Source organism: Ailuropoda melanoleuca, chromosome 1 (assembly GCF_002007445.2).
Source record: "Ailuropoda melanoleuca isolate Jingjing chromosome 1, ASM200744v2, whole genome shotgun sequence".
In the NCBI taxonomy this organism is placed as follows: Eukaryota; Metazoa; Chordata; class Mammalia; order Carnivora; family Ursidae; genus Ailuropoda; species Ailuropoda melanoleuca.
The window spans coordinates 134,560,725-134,573,374 of record NC_048218.1 but is presented as its reverse complement, the minus strand read 5'-3'; the positions used below and the strand labels follow the sequence as shown (position 1 = coordinate 134,573,374).

The 12,650-nt window shown below is 35.6% G+C and overlaps 1 protein-coding gene across 1 annotated transcript in view; it reads left to right on the top strand.

Annotated features, from left to right (window-relative positions):
• Positions 1-12,650, top strand: part of SEMA3E (semaphorin 3E) — a 233,796-nt gene that overhangs the window by 202,362 nt on the left and 18,784 nt on the right. Inside the window, exons 13-17 of the mRNA XM_002917731.4 lie at positions 320-411; positions 2,648-2,689; positions 4,530-4,696; positions 8,983-9,050; positions 11,004-11,143. Coding sequence (XP_002917777.2) covers positions 320-411; positions 2,648-2,689; positions 4,530-4,696; positions 8,983-9,050; positions 11,004-11,143 — 509 coding nt within the window. The remainder of the gene's footprint in view (positions 1-319; positions 412-2,647; positions 2,690-4,529; positions 4,697-8,982; positions 9,051-11,003; positions 11,144-12,650) is intronic.

The window sequence follows — 12,650 nt, the reverse complement described above, 5'->3', positions numbered from 1 at the left end:
TATAATATGATATCAAATATTGTATATAAATATGTATTTATTTCTCAATCTTTAATTGAATTTCTGAATCAGATTATTTGAAAAATAATTACATGTTATTTGGTCTTATTTTTTAGCCAAGCATATAAAGTTATTTTTTTACTATTTGAAAATATGAATATATAAGTAGTCATATTGCTTCAGCTAGCAATGATTATCTGTTTCATGCATCTAAATCTCAAAACTTATTCAAATTCATAGTCCCTGCATGGTTTTTAATTGTTTTGGAAAACAGATTGTGACAAGCTTCTGGTTTATCTCTTCTTTTCCTTTCTTAAAGATAATGGAATTGTACTGAAAGTAATCACGATTTATAACCAAGAAATAGAATCAATGGAAGAAGTAATTCTAGAAGAACTTCAGATATTCAAGGTATTTTTGTAAAAAAAAAAAAAAAGAAAAGAAAAGAAATCACCAATTTTTATGTAGTATAGAAAATTGCAAATGAGTTGTAAATAGGAAAGATGTTAGGTCAGTTTTTTTTCTAACAGGTATGTTGTGAATTCAGGGTGAATTTGAAGTGAGGAATGGTTTAAAATCTATGTGATTATTGTAGATTATTCAAATGAGAAGGCCAGTATTTCCCCAGCTAGCATGAAAAGAACTTCAGTATATGAACTGTGATTTAAAGAAATAACACATACCACATATGAATTCTAGAATCATTATTGCAGAGTCTCATTTTACAAATGTACTACCAACATAGTCAATTAAAACAAAGTAGTAGGTTTCGTGTTGTGGACATTGTAATAAATATATTGCTTTTTATCATATCATATCAATTACCACAAAGAATTTACTGAAAAAGAAAACTAAAAAATGATAATGCAAAGGTTAGACATGACAATTGTATGTATACATACACACACAGAGACACACACACACAGACTCAAGTGTCAATGTTTGTGGCAGGTATGGTCTTTAAAATCACCATGAACACTACATTAGTGAATACTGGCCAATGCTCCTAGGGGACATACGCAGTTAGGTTCCTGTGAGTATCTAGTCACAACATTTTTGTCAACTGATTAGTATATAACATTAGTCCTTTTGTGTTTTTATTGAAAGACACCTTATTTAGTTTATGTTGTTGATTAACTAACATGAAGCTCATGGTCCATGGCATTATAATGCATGCATGAACAGAGCTTACTTAACACATGTATTTTCCCATAATACACATCACAACCTTTTGAAGCTTTGAAACACTAGACTGCACTTCAGTGCTTTGCTTAGAGGCCATTTTAAACATCAGAATTGCCTATAAAAAGCACAAGAATGTGAAAACCATGGCATTAAGTAGACCATGAAAAGGACACTTGTTTAGAATACGAGAGCTGAAACAAGGAGACAGAGTGTCTCATTCATTTATCTTAGCTGGGGTTGTACTCGTTGGGCAACCAAAATTTATTACCTCTGTGTGCCTGCATGTGCCCACAAACACTGTAAGTATTAATAGTGGGATTACAAATGAATTTGAGCAAGTAAGCAAAGTTGTAAAACAAAAAAAAAAGTCTGCAAATTATGAAGATTGACTGTATATGTTTGTAACGGATACGTATGAAAATATTTTATTGATGAAAAACAGTTCGTTTCACCTTGGCTGTCCTGGAGATTAGATTCCACATAGCCACACCCAAAGTTAACCACGTTCCTATCTCAACCAGGGCAGCTATGTTTTTGTTTATCTTGCATATTGGATTTCTGCGTCAGATTTCATTTCACATTAGGGACGATAGCTCCCCTATGAGGAGCACCTGCCACAGTGTTTTTTTTATATCAACCCTAAGAAACATTGTCACCAGAATGAATAAATGAGTGTGTGCATGCCTGCATAAAGGGTTCTGTAGTTGAAAATATTGAAAAAAATATTTACACAGGGGATCAAATTTTCTCTTTCAAAAAATAATTCTTTGAAGGATAATCATCCGCAGAGTGGATCCCACATGCCTGTTGCTTGTCTACTGACAGAATCCATCTGAGTTTGTGGTACTCATTTGAGACGCTTGAGTCTTAATCACCAGCCCTAGAATAACAGGCTCTCAAAGCTCTGTTATAGATCATCCTTCCTCTGTTGTAATTTGAAGACAATCAAGTTATTCATCTTGCTCAAAGCATCCTGGGTTCATATTGATTGACCATGATAATTCCAACAGAAAAGGTATTTTATTTAGGCTTGTATTTAAACAATTAAAGTCACACAGTTTGTTAACAATATCACCTATTCAGAAATATAACTTTCACTTCTAATGGTTCAAATACTTCATAAGAAAGAACGCTGTGATCGACCATTTATTTAGAGATACTTGAGTTTCCAAACTTGAGTAATATTCAAATGCAAATACAAGTTATATTTCAGAAACAAATGGTAAGCTATTTAGGTTACCCACTACTTTTTTCATCTTACTTATCTATCCTATTCCATTAAAGAGAGTTTTTAAAAGAAAGCTATATTTTAGTGTAATTGTATGTTCCTATTAATTGGCTAAAATGAAAGCTATAGGCTAGCATAGAACTAGTCATATGCCTAATATGAATTCAGATGATTTACAACCATATTAAAGTATGTTTCTGTGTTTCTTTAAAAACTTAAAAATTTTTTTTTCAGGATCCTGTTCCTATTATTTCTATGGAGATTTCTTCAAAGAGAGTAAGTTTGTGTGTATGTGCGTGTGTACATATGTATATGTGAGTCAAGGTCTAGGATAAAGAGCAGAAGCACATGTGCTTATACATGAACAAGTTACAGTTTTATTCTGCTAAAACTATATAGCGACTTACATGTAATAGATTTATTTTTCTATTATTAGAGGAAGGAAGATAAGAGTAGATTTACTTCTATAATCATGATAGGATGTTATTCTGTAATTTTTTTTGTTAGAATTTTTTGCAAAACTAATGGTAAATGATCGTAACACAGGAGTGTGCAATGAAACACAGACCTCCTCTCCACTTCACTAGAACCAGTTTCTGGTGCAAATTTCTCCAGAAATAGTTGTTGCATATAGTATCTCAAATTTATTTATAAATAACCATTTATGTTCAGGCAAACAGAAACATGTAATGTTAATTGTTCTGCTACTTATTGTTTTTACTTAACAATGTGTCTTACAGTTTATTCCCTCATTCTATGTATATATCTGTATCACGCTTTTAAATGTTACATGTTAGTGTGCACTATTGGTGGGAATGTAAATTGGTGCAGCCAATATGGAAAACATTACAGTTTCCTCAGTGTATTAAAAATAGAAATTACGATTAAACAATTTCATTTCTGGGTATGTATCCAAAGGAAACAAAACACTAACTCTGAAAGATACCTGTACCCACATTTATTGTGGCATCATTTACAATGTCTAAGACATGGAAACAACCTAAGTGCCCATCAGTGGATGAATGGATAGAGAAAATGTGACATATGTGTACAGTGGAATTTTTTTTTAAGATTTTATTTATTTATTTGACAGTGAGATAGAGACAGCCAGCGAGAGAGGGAACACAGGCAGGGGGAGTGGGAGAGGAAGAAGCAGGCTCCCATTGGAGGAGCCTAATGTGGGGCTCGATCCCAGAATGCTGGGATCACGCCCTGAGCCGAAGGCAGACGCTTAATGATTGAGCCACCCAGGCGCCCCTGTACAGTGGAATATTATTCAGCCACAAAAAAGAAGGAAATCCTTCCATTTGTGACAACATGGGTGGGCCTTGAGAGCATTATACTGAGTGAAATAAGAAAAGACAAATACCATATAAACTCACTGATATATGAAATTGAAATAAACACAACAAAAAAACGAGTTTGTTTTTTTACGGAGAACAGTTTGGCAGTTGCCAGAGGCAAGGGGTGGGAGGTGGGCAAAATGGGTGGACAGGATCAAAAGGTACAAACTTCCAGTTATAAAGGAAGACCTGGGAATATAATGTATGGCATGGTGATTATAGTTAATGATACCCTAATATATCTTTGAAAGTTGCTGAGAGAGCACAAAAAACAATTCTACCTATGTGTTGAGGAATGTCAACTGGACTTATTGTGGTGATCATTTCACAATACATACAAATGTTGAATCTTTATGTTATACACCTGAAACTAATATAGTGTTATTTGTCAATTACATCTCAGTTTAAAAAGTGCAACAACAACAACAAAAGACCATTTACTTATCCAGTCTGTTCTTGGGCATCCCTAAAGGTCTTTTAAAAAGATCTGTGTTAAATGACGAAAGAGGCTTTCTATTTATGTAAGAAATAAAAGAGCAGTCAACTTCTTGAGATTTTTGTCAAGCTCAGTCTAGCAATTTTGTTACTTGGGCATCCAGGCCTATAAAAGTATTTCAGATCTTAGGGAAATGAAAGTACCACTGTTCCGTTACCCATCCTGAGAAACTGCAGTAATTTAAATGAATAGTCACAGAAGTGATTGTGTATAAATGTGAAATTCCGTGAGCGTTCTGTCCCTGTCTGCTAGTGGCCTCTCTCTTTGATGTCTCCAGCAACAGCTGTATATTGGATCTGCTTCTGCCGTGGCCCAAGTCAGATTCCATCAGTGTGACATGTACGGAAGTGCTTGTGCTGACTGCTGCCTGGCCCGAGACCCTTACTGTGCCTGGGATGGCATATCCTGTTCCCGGTATTACCCGACAGGCACCCATGCAAAGAGGTGAGAGAGGCCTCAATGGGGTATTTCCCTTGTTTAGAAAAGCCATAGCACTTTTTAAAATATTGTTCTTTCTGCACACATCCCATGAAAATAACCATGTTAGTTTTGTTTAAATAAGCCATCGTAGTCATACTTTGTTCACAATATAAGCTTTGAAAGTTGAATTTTCCTTGAAAATAACTCCTATCAGTTATTGGGTAGAGATTAGAGTTTTTATTGGTTTTTTTTAACCTATGTTTGAATCAATTCTTCCCCCTCCTGCCACTTTTGCTGCAAGACATGAAACCAGTTTAGATAAACTTAAAATGTGGAAATGGCAAGCCACCACACATGAGGGAGTCAAAGACTTGAAAGAAAAATAAATAAATAAATTCTAAAATACATCCTGCATATGCCCCATGTCCTCTCAACCAGCTGGTCTTCATTTATTTCATTTTGAAAGTGAATATTTTAACTCCTAGGCAAATGTATGACCTGTATAATTAATGAAACGTGTGATTTAATTCAACACAAATGAAAGGTACTTAGAGACCTCCAAACTCTAATGTGTACAATTCAACGAGGTCACTGCCACTTGTAAGAGAAGGTGAATCTCAGGATTCTTTGAACAGGAGATGTGGAGGCCCGGAGTATTTTGAGGGAAGGAGATATTTCTTCACTCAAGCCATATGAAATTGTGTGTTCTTTGTGGGGAAACATAAAGGAAAATATTTTTATTTATAATAGAAGAAGCATTTATTTTTTTCTCCTAGTAAAGTGACCAAAGACAATATAAAGCAGAAACATAGAACTATATACAGTTTCCTTACTGAAAATTAAGTTTTTGTTAATTTCAGTTATTTTTACTCTTCCACTCTGGGTTACTTTAAACTGTTTTTAAAATATAATTTAACCCACCTTAATATAGTTATTATTTTTATAAGTTCACATTTGTAGTAGAACCTCATTTTTAAAAAAGTCAGTCATTCAGAACCTTTAATTTGATGTTAGCTAATTTGACGTTCTTACCAGTGAGTACTTAAAGTATGTAATAGGCGAATAGTGAAAAGATCCTTTGAGAGGATACTTGTTAACTAAAAACTCACCAACTGTTTTCAAGAATCAAGCAAATTGATTTTGTACAAATCCCTGTTGATATTTAAAAACACCTCTTGAAGAATATGGCCATGTTACTATGTAAAAATACCGTTCAGTGATTCATTCACCCATTATGCCAGCTGCTGTATAAGGTGCAAGGAGGGTGAAGAAGCAGTCAATACTCCCTGGCTATACGAAATCAGAACCTAAAGTGGAAAATGTAATTGTAAATAAGGATGATAGTAGGTGACTGCTGAGCACTTACTACATATAAGGTACTGGACTAAGCACTGTACACATTATACATTATTTAATTCTCAAAACAACCCAACCTTTGAGCTCAGTCTCATAGGTGGAAATATAAGAAGATTCCAGTTAAAGGAAATTGTACAAAAGGCATAAAATGTTCGGGGAAAACCATGTAGTTCCATGGAGTAAAGTAGCTAGTTCTAAGGGTGGAAAGGTAATTTCACCCAAAATAATTAAATGAATTATTTGTTATTAGCAACAATAACAATGTTTGCAAGCCATGTATCCAGTACTTATGAATAACAAGGTTTTGTTTTAGGTATGCAATAGGGGTGATGAATTCTAACTGAACAGTTCCCATAGCTAAATACTTCTTGATCCATGATGCTTCTTATTAAAGTATACATCCACAGGCTTGATAATACATTTACAAAGGGTGGACAAAACGTTATTTAGTAAAAGTCGAACAAATGAGCAAGATCTTAGGAAGGAGCGCAGTGCTCAAGTCAGGAATGGTGCTCATAAATGAATGAGTTCAGTTGAGTGACATGTAATGGAGATCTTTCAGTGGTGTCAGATTCTTTTGAACCATCACCCACCCCTGGAGGAGAACTTTTTGGATGGGTTCCAGCACATGAGGGGAAAATAGTTTGCTTTTACAGCAGGTCATTTTTTCTTCAGACCTGACTAGCAGCAGAAATTGAAAACTGGTCATTAAAATAAATACTTTTCTGTTCACAGAGTGAAAATGAGTCAACAGAGGAAAAACATTAATTCGCAATCCAAACCCACTTGTTTAAAATAGTCTTCCAAAATACACTATAATTTATAGAGCTAATAAGTCTTTCACTTCCCCTGTCTCTTGTATTTTGCCTATTTCCGGTGTTCTCTTAAAAAGTTTCTAAGTGGCAAGAAATAGAAGAAAAAGAGACAACTTTGAGAATAAAAGGCAACTTTGATTAACCTTTCTCAAACTCGTGAACATTTATAATCTTTTTAAAATGCTGAGATAAAGGACAGTTACACAAAGATAGTATAAAATGAACTGAAACCTTGAGGGATGGGATAGCATTCTTTTTAAATGCATGTTTTCATGATTTTCAACACAGTCTTTGTGTTATTATTCACATTGCAAAATTTTCCGTTATTATTCACATTGCGTACCTAGAATTATCTGATTGCACCTCCCTTTATTCTCACATCACTTGTGTAATAAACCTGATAGCACATTTCTGCAGAGTAAAAACTGTTCCCCATTTCCTTGATTTACCCCTGCTCCACTATTCACTGTGCTCAGCAGACTGGATTCCCAATACCAGTGCAATACTTAGTGAAGTAAGGAATCCACAGGAGCAGTTTACTTCGCATCTAGAGCTGCTGTCAGTTCTATATAGCTGTGCACGTGCTAGTATAAAATAATATAGGAGCATAAAACTTTTTATTTTTGCTCCTTTTTTGTCATTCTTTTTTCAGTTTAACCCAATAGATTGATTCATACAGCAGTTTCAATCTGAACTTAATAAAATCCCAGGTTTCTAAAGTCTTCTAATCTACAATCTCTATTTTAAAAAAGCAAGCTTTTCACATAGGTCATAATTCTAAAAATTTATTGCAAATATGCATCTGCCCTAGCTTTCAGTACAAGGAAATACTTAAACCATTGTTTTTTTAAGTATTGAGCTGTTAACTAGGATGTGAACTCACATGTGAGAGAGCATTCCATCTCTTGAAATGATGTTCCATTATCATTATTTGGAGGCAATTAGGAGAGCCTAGAATGAAAAAAACAATTGAGACTAGGATAGATTTTAGATGTCCATTAGACCAACTTTATTTTACAAAGGAGGACAGAAAGAACCAAGCAAGAGAGAAGATATGTATGAGATCAGACGGCACGTGAGTGATGGCATTGGGATTTGAATCTGGTTCCCTTTTCCAGATTTTATCATTGCATATGGTTAAAGCATTTCATTGTCACTTTGGAAGCCTCGCCATCTCTCTCTGGGGTGAAACTTCTGCTTTGCCTTCTGTTTTTTCCTCAATCTTGAAGAAATGCCATGATTTAGAAAAGCAAGGGGTATTTTCTGCCTTTATGTAATACTTCTATTTTTATCTCTAATCTGAATTAATATGCTGAAGATTTTGATCTTAGAATTTTAGTGCTAATAATGATAATTTCTGTTGTCTAATCCCCTCAGAAAGGTGTTTACGAATTTAAAACAAGATCTGTAGTGTAGGATTTTTTTCCCATGGATGAAGAATGTTGTTATTTTTTGTGTATGTATCTAAGCAAGCTATAAAATATAAAAGCACACTAGAAGTGATCCTAAATCTAATAGGCAGTCTTGCCATACAACCTATTAAGTATGTATAACACACAATCACATGGAATAGAGGCATATAATATCTACATATAGTATCTGAATAAAAGAGTAAGTTGAATACATTATTAGTTTCTCTTTATTGCCAACTGTGTACTATGTGACTATAACGGCTACAGAGCAAAATATTTGGATTCAAATACTTTTACACTTTTTGCATGCACTCCATTATATATAGGAGTTTTATCATTTTTATTCAAATAAATAGTCTGCCTTAAATCCCACAATTCCTGCACACCTCCCTTACCACCCCAAACACCCATTTGAAACAGAAGAATTCTTAACTGCACTAGATTTTTAAACAAAATATAAAGAGAGCTTTCTTAAATTTATCTCAGGATCCAGAATTCAAACTTATGTGAACACTTAAAGAAGAGTTTTATGTAGATCTTACCCATTGAATAACATTCAGGGGAAATATGGGAGACTATGAAACTTTCATTTTATCCTTGTTTTGTATGACAGATCAATTTTTTTCAGTAGCAGAATACTACTTGAGTCTTTACTGCAGTTGGCTGCATTATAAAGTCTGGAAATTTGAAATCTGACCATCTCCTAAATACATCTACTTTATTGCAGGCGGTTCCGCAGACAAGATGTTCGGCACGGAAACGCTGCTCAGCAATGCTTTGGACAGCAGTTCGTCGGTAATCCAGAGAAAATCAATTGCTGTGGGTTACTCGGGGTGTACAGTGAAGATAAGCTACAGACTTCTTAAAAGGGTCCTTGTTTTCTTTGTGGTTGATATAAACTAGAACAATGTTGCTTGAAAGCGTTCTTTTTTTTCTTCCACGTAGCTAAAATTTTGTGGATTTTAACACCAAATTTATAATTATACGTGGATGTATAATTTTCCATTAATTGGGAAAATTAGCTCTGTACACCACCACGAAGACCTTACTATTAGACCTCAGAAGAGGGGGATCTTAGAACAAGATGCCACAGTGATTTGTAGGACTTCTCTCCTCAGCACCAGAAATACCTTCGCAATGTTATGCGACCTATGGCAATCTTATTAAGGGTGATCAAATTTGTAACAAGTCCGCCACTGAGCTCTGGGGTAGAATAAAGTGAAAAACCTTAAGTCTTCCACAAGAGTAGGGAAGCCGAGAGCTCCGGTTAATGGAGCAGATGTGAGTAAGCGGTCTGATGGGTAGAGGATGAGAGGAAATTTCAGCTTCAGCAAATGTAAGGAAGTCACACAACACAGAAGACCATGGTCCTGACTCTTCACACCATGTTGATGTTTGGAACTGGCTGTGATTGGTGTCCCCAGTTTCACGCGGAGGTACCAGGGAAATGAAGCATCGTGACTCAGAGACCAGGAGTGCTTATGTACAATCCACAGTTGCGCAGCATCAGTTCACTAGACCCAAGGCTGACTGAGCATTTGGTGCAGGACATAAGCCTCAGAGAACATTGGCTAGAGGAAAGCAGGATCTTAATCTAGGAGAATTTAAGTGTCAGTTTTGAAAGTGAGGAGGACTCAGGCACAAGGGAAAAAATCCCAGGTTCTAGTTACTGAATTTGATAATGGTTAAAACAACAATGAATACATCTACTTGCTTTTTTTTAAAGATTTTATTTATTTATTTGAGAAACAGCGAACAAGAGCACAAGCTGGAGGAAGGGCAGAGGCAGAGGGAGAAGCAGGCTCCATACTGAGCAGAGAGCCCGATGTGGGGCTCGAACCGGTAGCCCTAGGACCCTGGGATCATGACCTGAGCCGAAGGCAGCCACTTAACTGACTGGAGCCACCCAGGGGCCCCAGCCACTTGCTTTTATTCCCCACTGCAGTTAAGTGGATTAGCCTGTATGCAAATTTGAGTTCAAGTCCAGTGAGAGCCTCTCTGGGCCAAGCTATGGATTATATTCAAGCTCTGGATCGGAAGTCTGTAGTTCAGTTTTGTACCCTTTTCTTACTGTAGGAACCCAATATTTGGATAAGTGCAGTCCCTTGACAAGATCTCACTCACACTGGTGTTTATGTAGCACCATATCACCTTGATTTCTGCTTTGTGCTTTTGTTTGTAACCATGAATTTACGTCTTACTTGAATGTTTGGTGCCCACCTTCTCTTCCCTGCTCTGTTGGTGGTTATCATTGCTGATTTTCCATGCGTTTAACACTGATGCACCTTCTTACTGTCCTGCCCTTTGGACCCACACTCCCATTTATTTCTTTCTGGTACTCTCCATAGCCTGCTGTACCTTTTAAAGCCTAGATTTTAGTACGCCACTATCTCTAAATATCTCCTTTAAATGACCCTGCATAGAAATCTGTAGTAAGTCATGAAAGATACTCACTTTGCTGCAGGAATCTAAATGAAGAATCTCTTAGAAATATAATTTACTGTAACGCCAGAGTGGCTCAGTCAGTTAGGCGTCTGCCTTCGGCTCAGGTCATGATCCTAGGGTTGGAGGCCCACACCGGGCTCCTTACTCAGCGGGAAGCCTGCTTCTCTCTCTGCCACCCGCTCCCCCTGCTTGTGCTCTCTCTCTCTCTCTCTCTCTCTGGCAAATAAATAAATAAATAAAATCTTTTAAAAATATTCTTTACTGATAAATATCAAAGTCTTAAGATTAATGTTTATATTGTAGGGGACGCTTTGGATAAGACTGAAGAGCGACTGGCCTATGGCATAGAGAACAACAGTACTTTGCTGGAATGTACTCCACGATCTTTGCAAGCAAAAGTTATCTGGTTTGTACAGAAAGAACAAGAGGCAAGAAAAGAGGAGGTAATTCATAGCTGCACATTCATGCCGTGCTGTCTTGCATATGGTGTGTGAGTAGTAAATAGATGATTTATCTGGTGTTTAAAAATCAGTCTATTGTGCTATATGTGTGTTATTTAAAAAGTGGATTTATTTGTTATGTGTGTTTTATATATATATAAAAAATTTTAAATACACACATAGGTTTCTATATATATAATTTATATGTCCTATAAAAATCTGCATATATAAAATTTTTATATGTATAAATATACATATAAAGACAAATATATACGTATATAAAAATGCATATATGCAAAAATTAAATACAAATACATATATACACATAAATTATATATACATGTATGTGTGTATATATAAATTTGGATTCCAAAAATTGGATTTTATTCAGTAGGTACTCATAGCTTCATGATTTTAATATCATGTTGTCAAAATGATTGTCTTAAATTCTATCACCCAAGGCAATGTTCTAGAAAAATACCAAATTTAACCACCATTAACACATTTATCTTAGACATATAGATTAAATAGAGTTAAAACAACAGCAGCAACATTAAGCCAATTGTTTGATAAAGCAGTTGAGTCATATATGAAGCATTGCCACAGGGGTTCCATTAGTGCCCACTGGGAACAAAAGAAAGGCAAACAAAGGTTTGTTTGTGCTTTTAAGTAGATTTATTGGTGGAGATTATATTTCTATTATCATCTAAATATGAAAGAGAAATCACGTGTGCTTCTTTTATGGATGGAAGAATAGGAAGCATTTAAAGCACACAGAAGGGATAGCCTGGAGGCAGTTACTGGATGATCTTTTTATGAGAGTCTAGGGATCTGGTTGTGTATTGGCCAAGGTCAAGGGCATGAAGCAGTTAGTAAAGGCAGGTAAGACATTATGGATGCCAATGTGGGCTTTGAACTCAGTTTTCACAAAAGTGGATTTATAAAAATAGAAAGAATGAAATTTGGTTTAAAGAGAAATAGATCTTGGTGACTGCTAGCAAATGTTTCTTGGTAAAAAGAATGTTGCAAATTGAGTCAGGGAAAGAAATGTTAAACACCTGCTTTAAGACCCAGGGAAGAGCTAGTAGGTACATAGTGGGTAGAGAGGGAATCAGTGAAGCCATCAACCATAGATTCCAAACGTAGAGCACACTGACTTTTCAGGCCTTTTTCCCCCTCGCCTATTGTGAAACTAAAAATGCAGCATATGTTTGGTCCAAAATCATACAGTATGTTCTGCGAGAGGATTAAATTTGTAAATCCTAGGTTCCTGGAATAGTTATTAGAGAGGAAGGCATTCAACAAAGGCTGTTAGAGATAATCTAGAAAGGCAATCAAGGACAGGAAAATTCTCCTAAATTTTCATGACGTCATAAGAATAAACATGTGTCCAAAAAGGTTACAGCATATTGCCCTAAAGTACGTTGTTGATTTAGTACTAAAATATTTTCCATTCCACAAATCTGATGTGAAATTGACTTTTAAATTCCGTCATAACTCACTTAGCAGG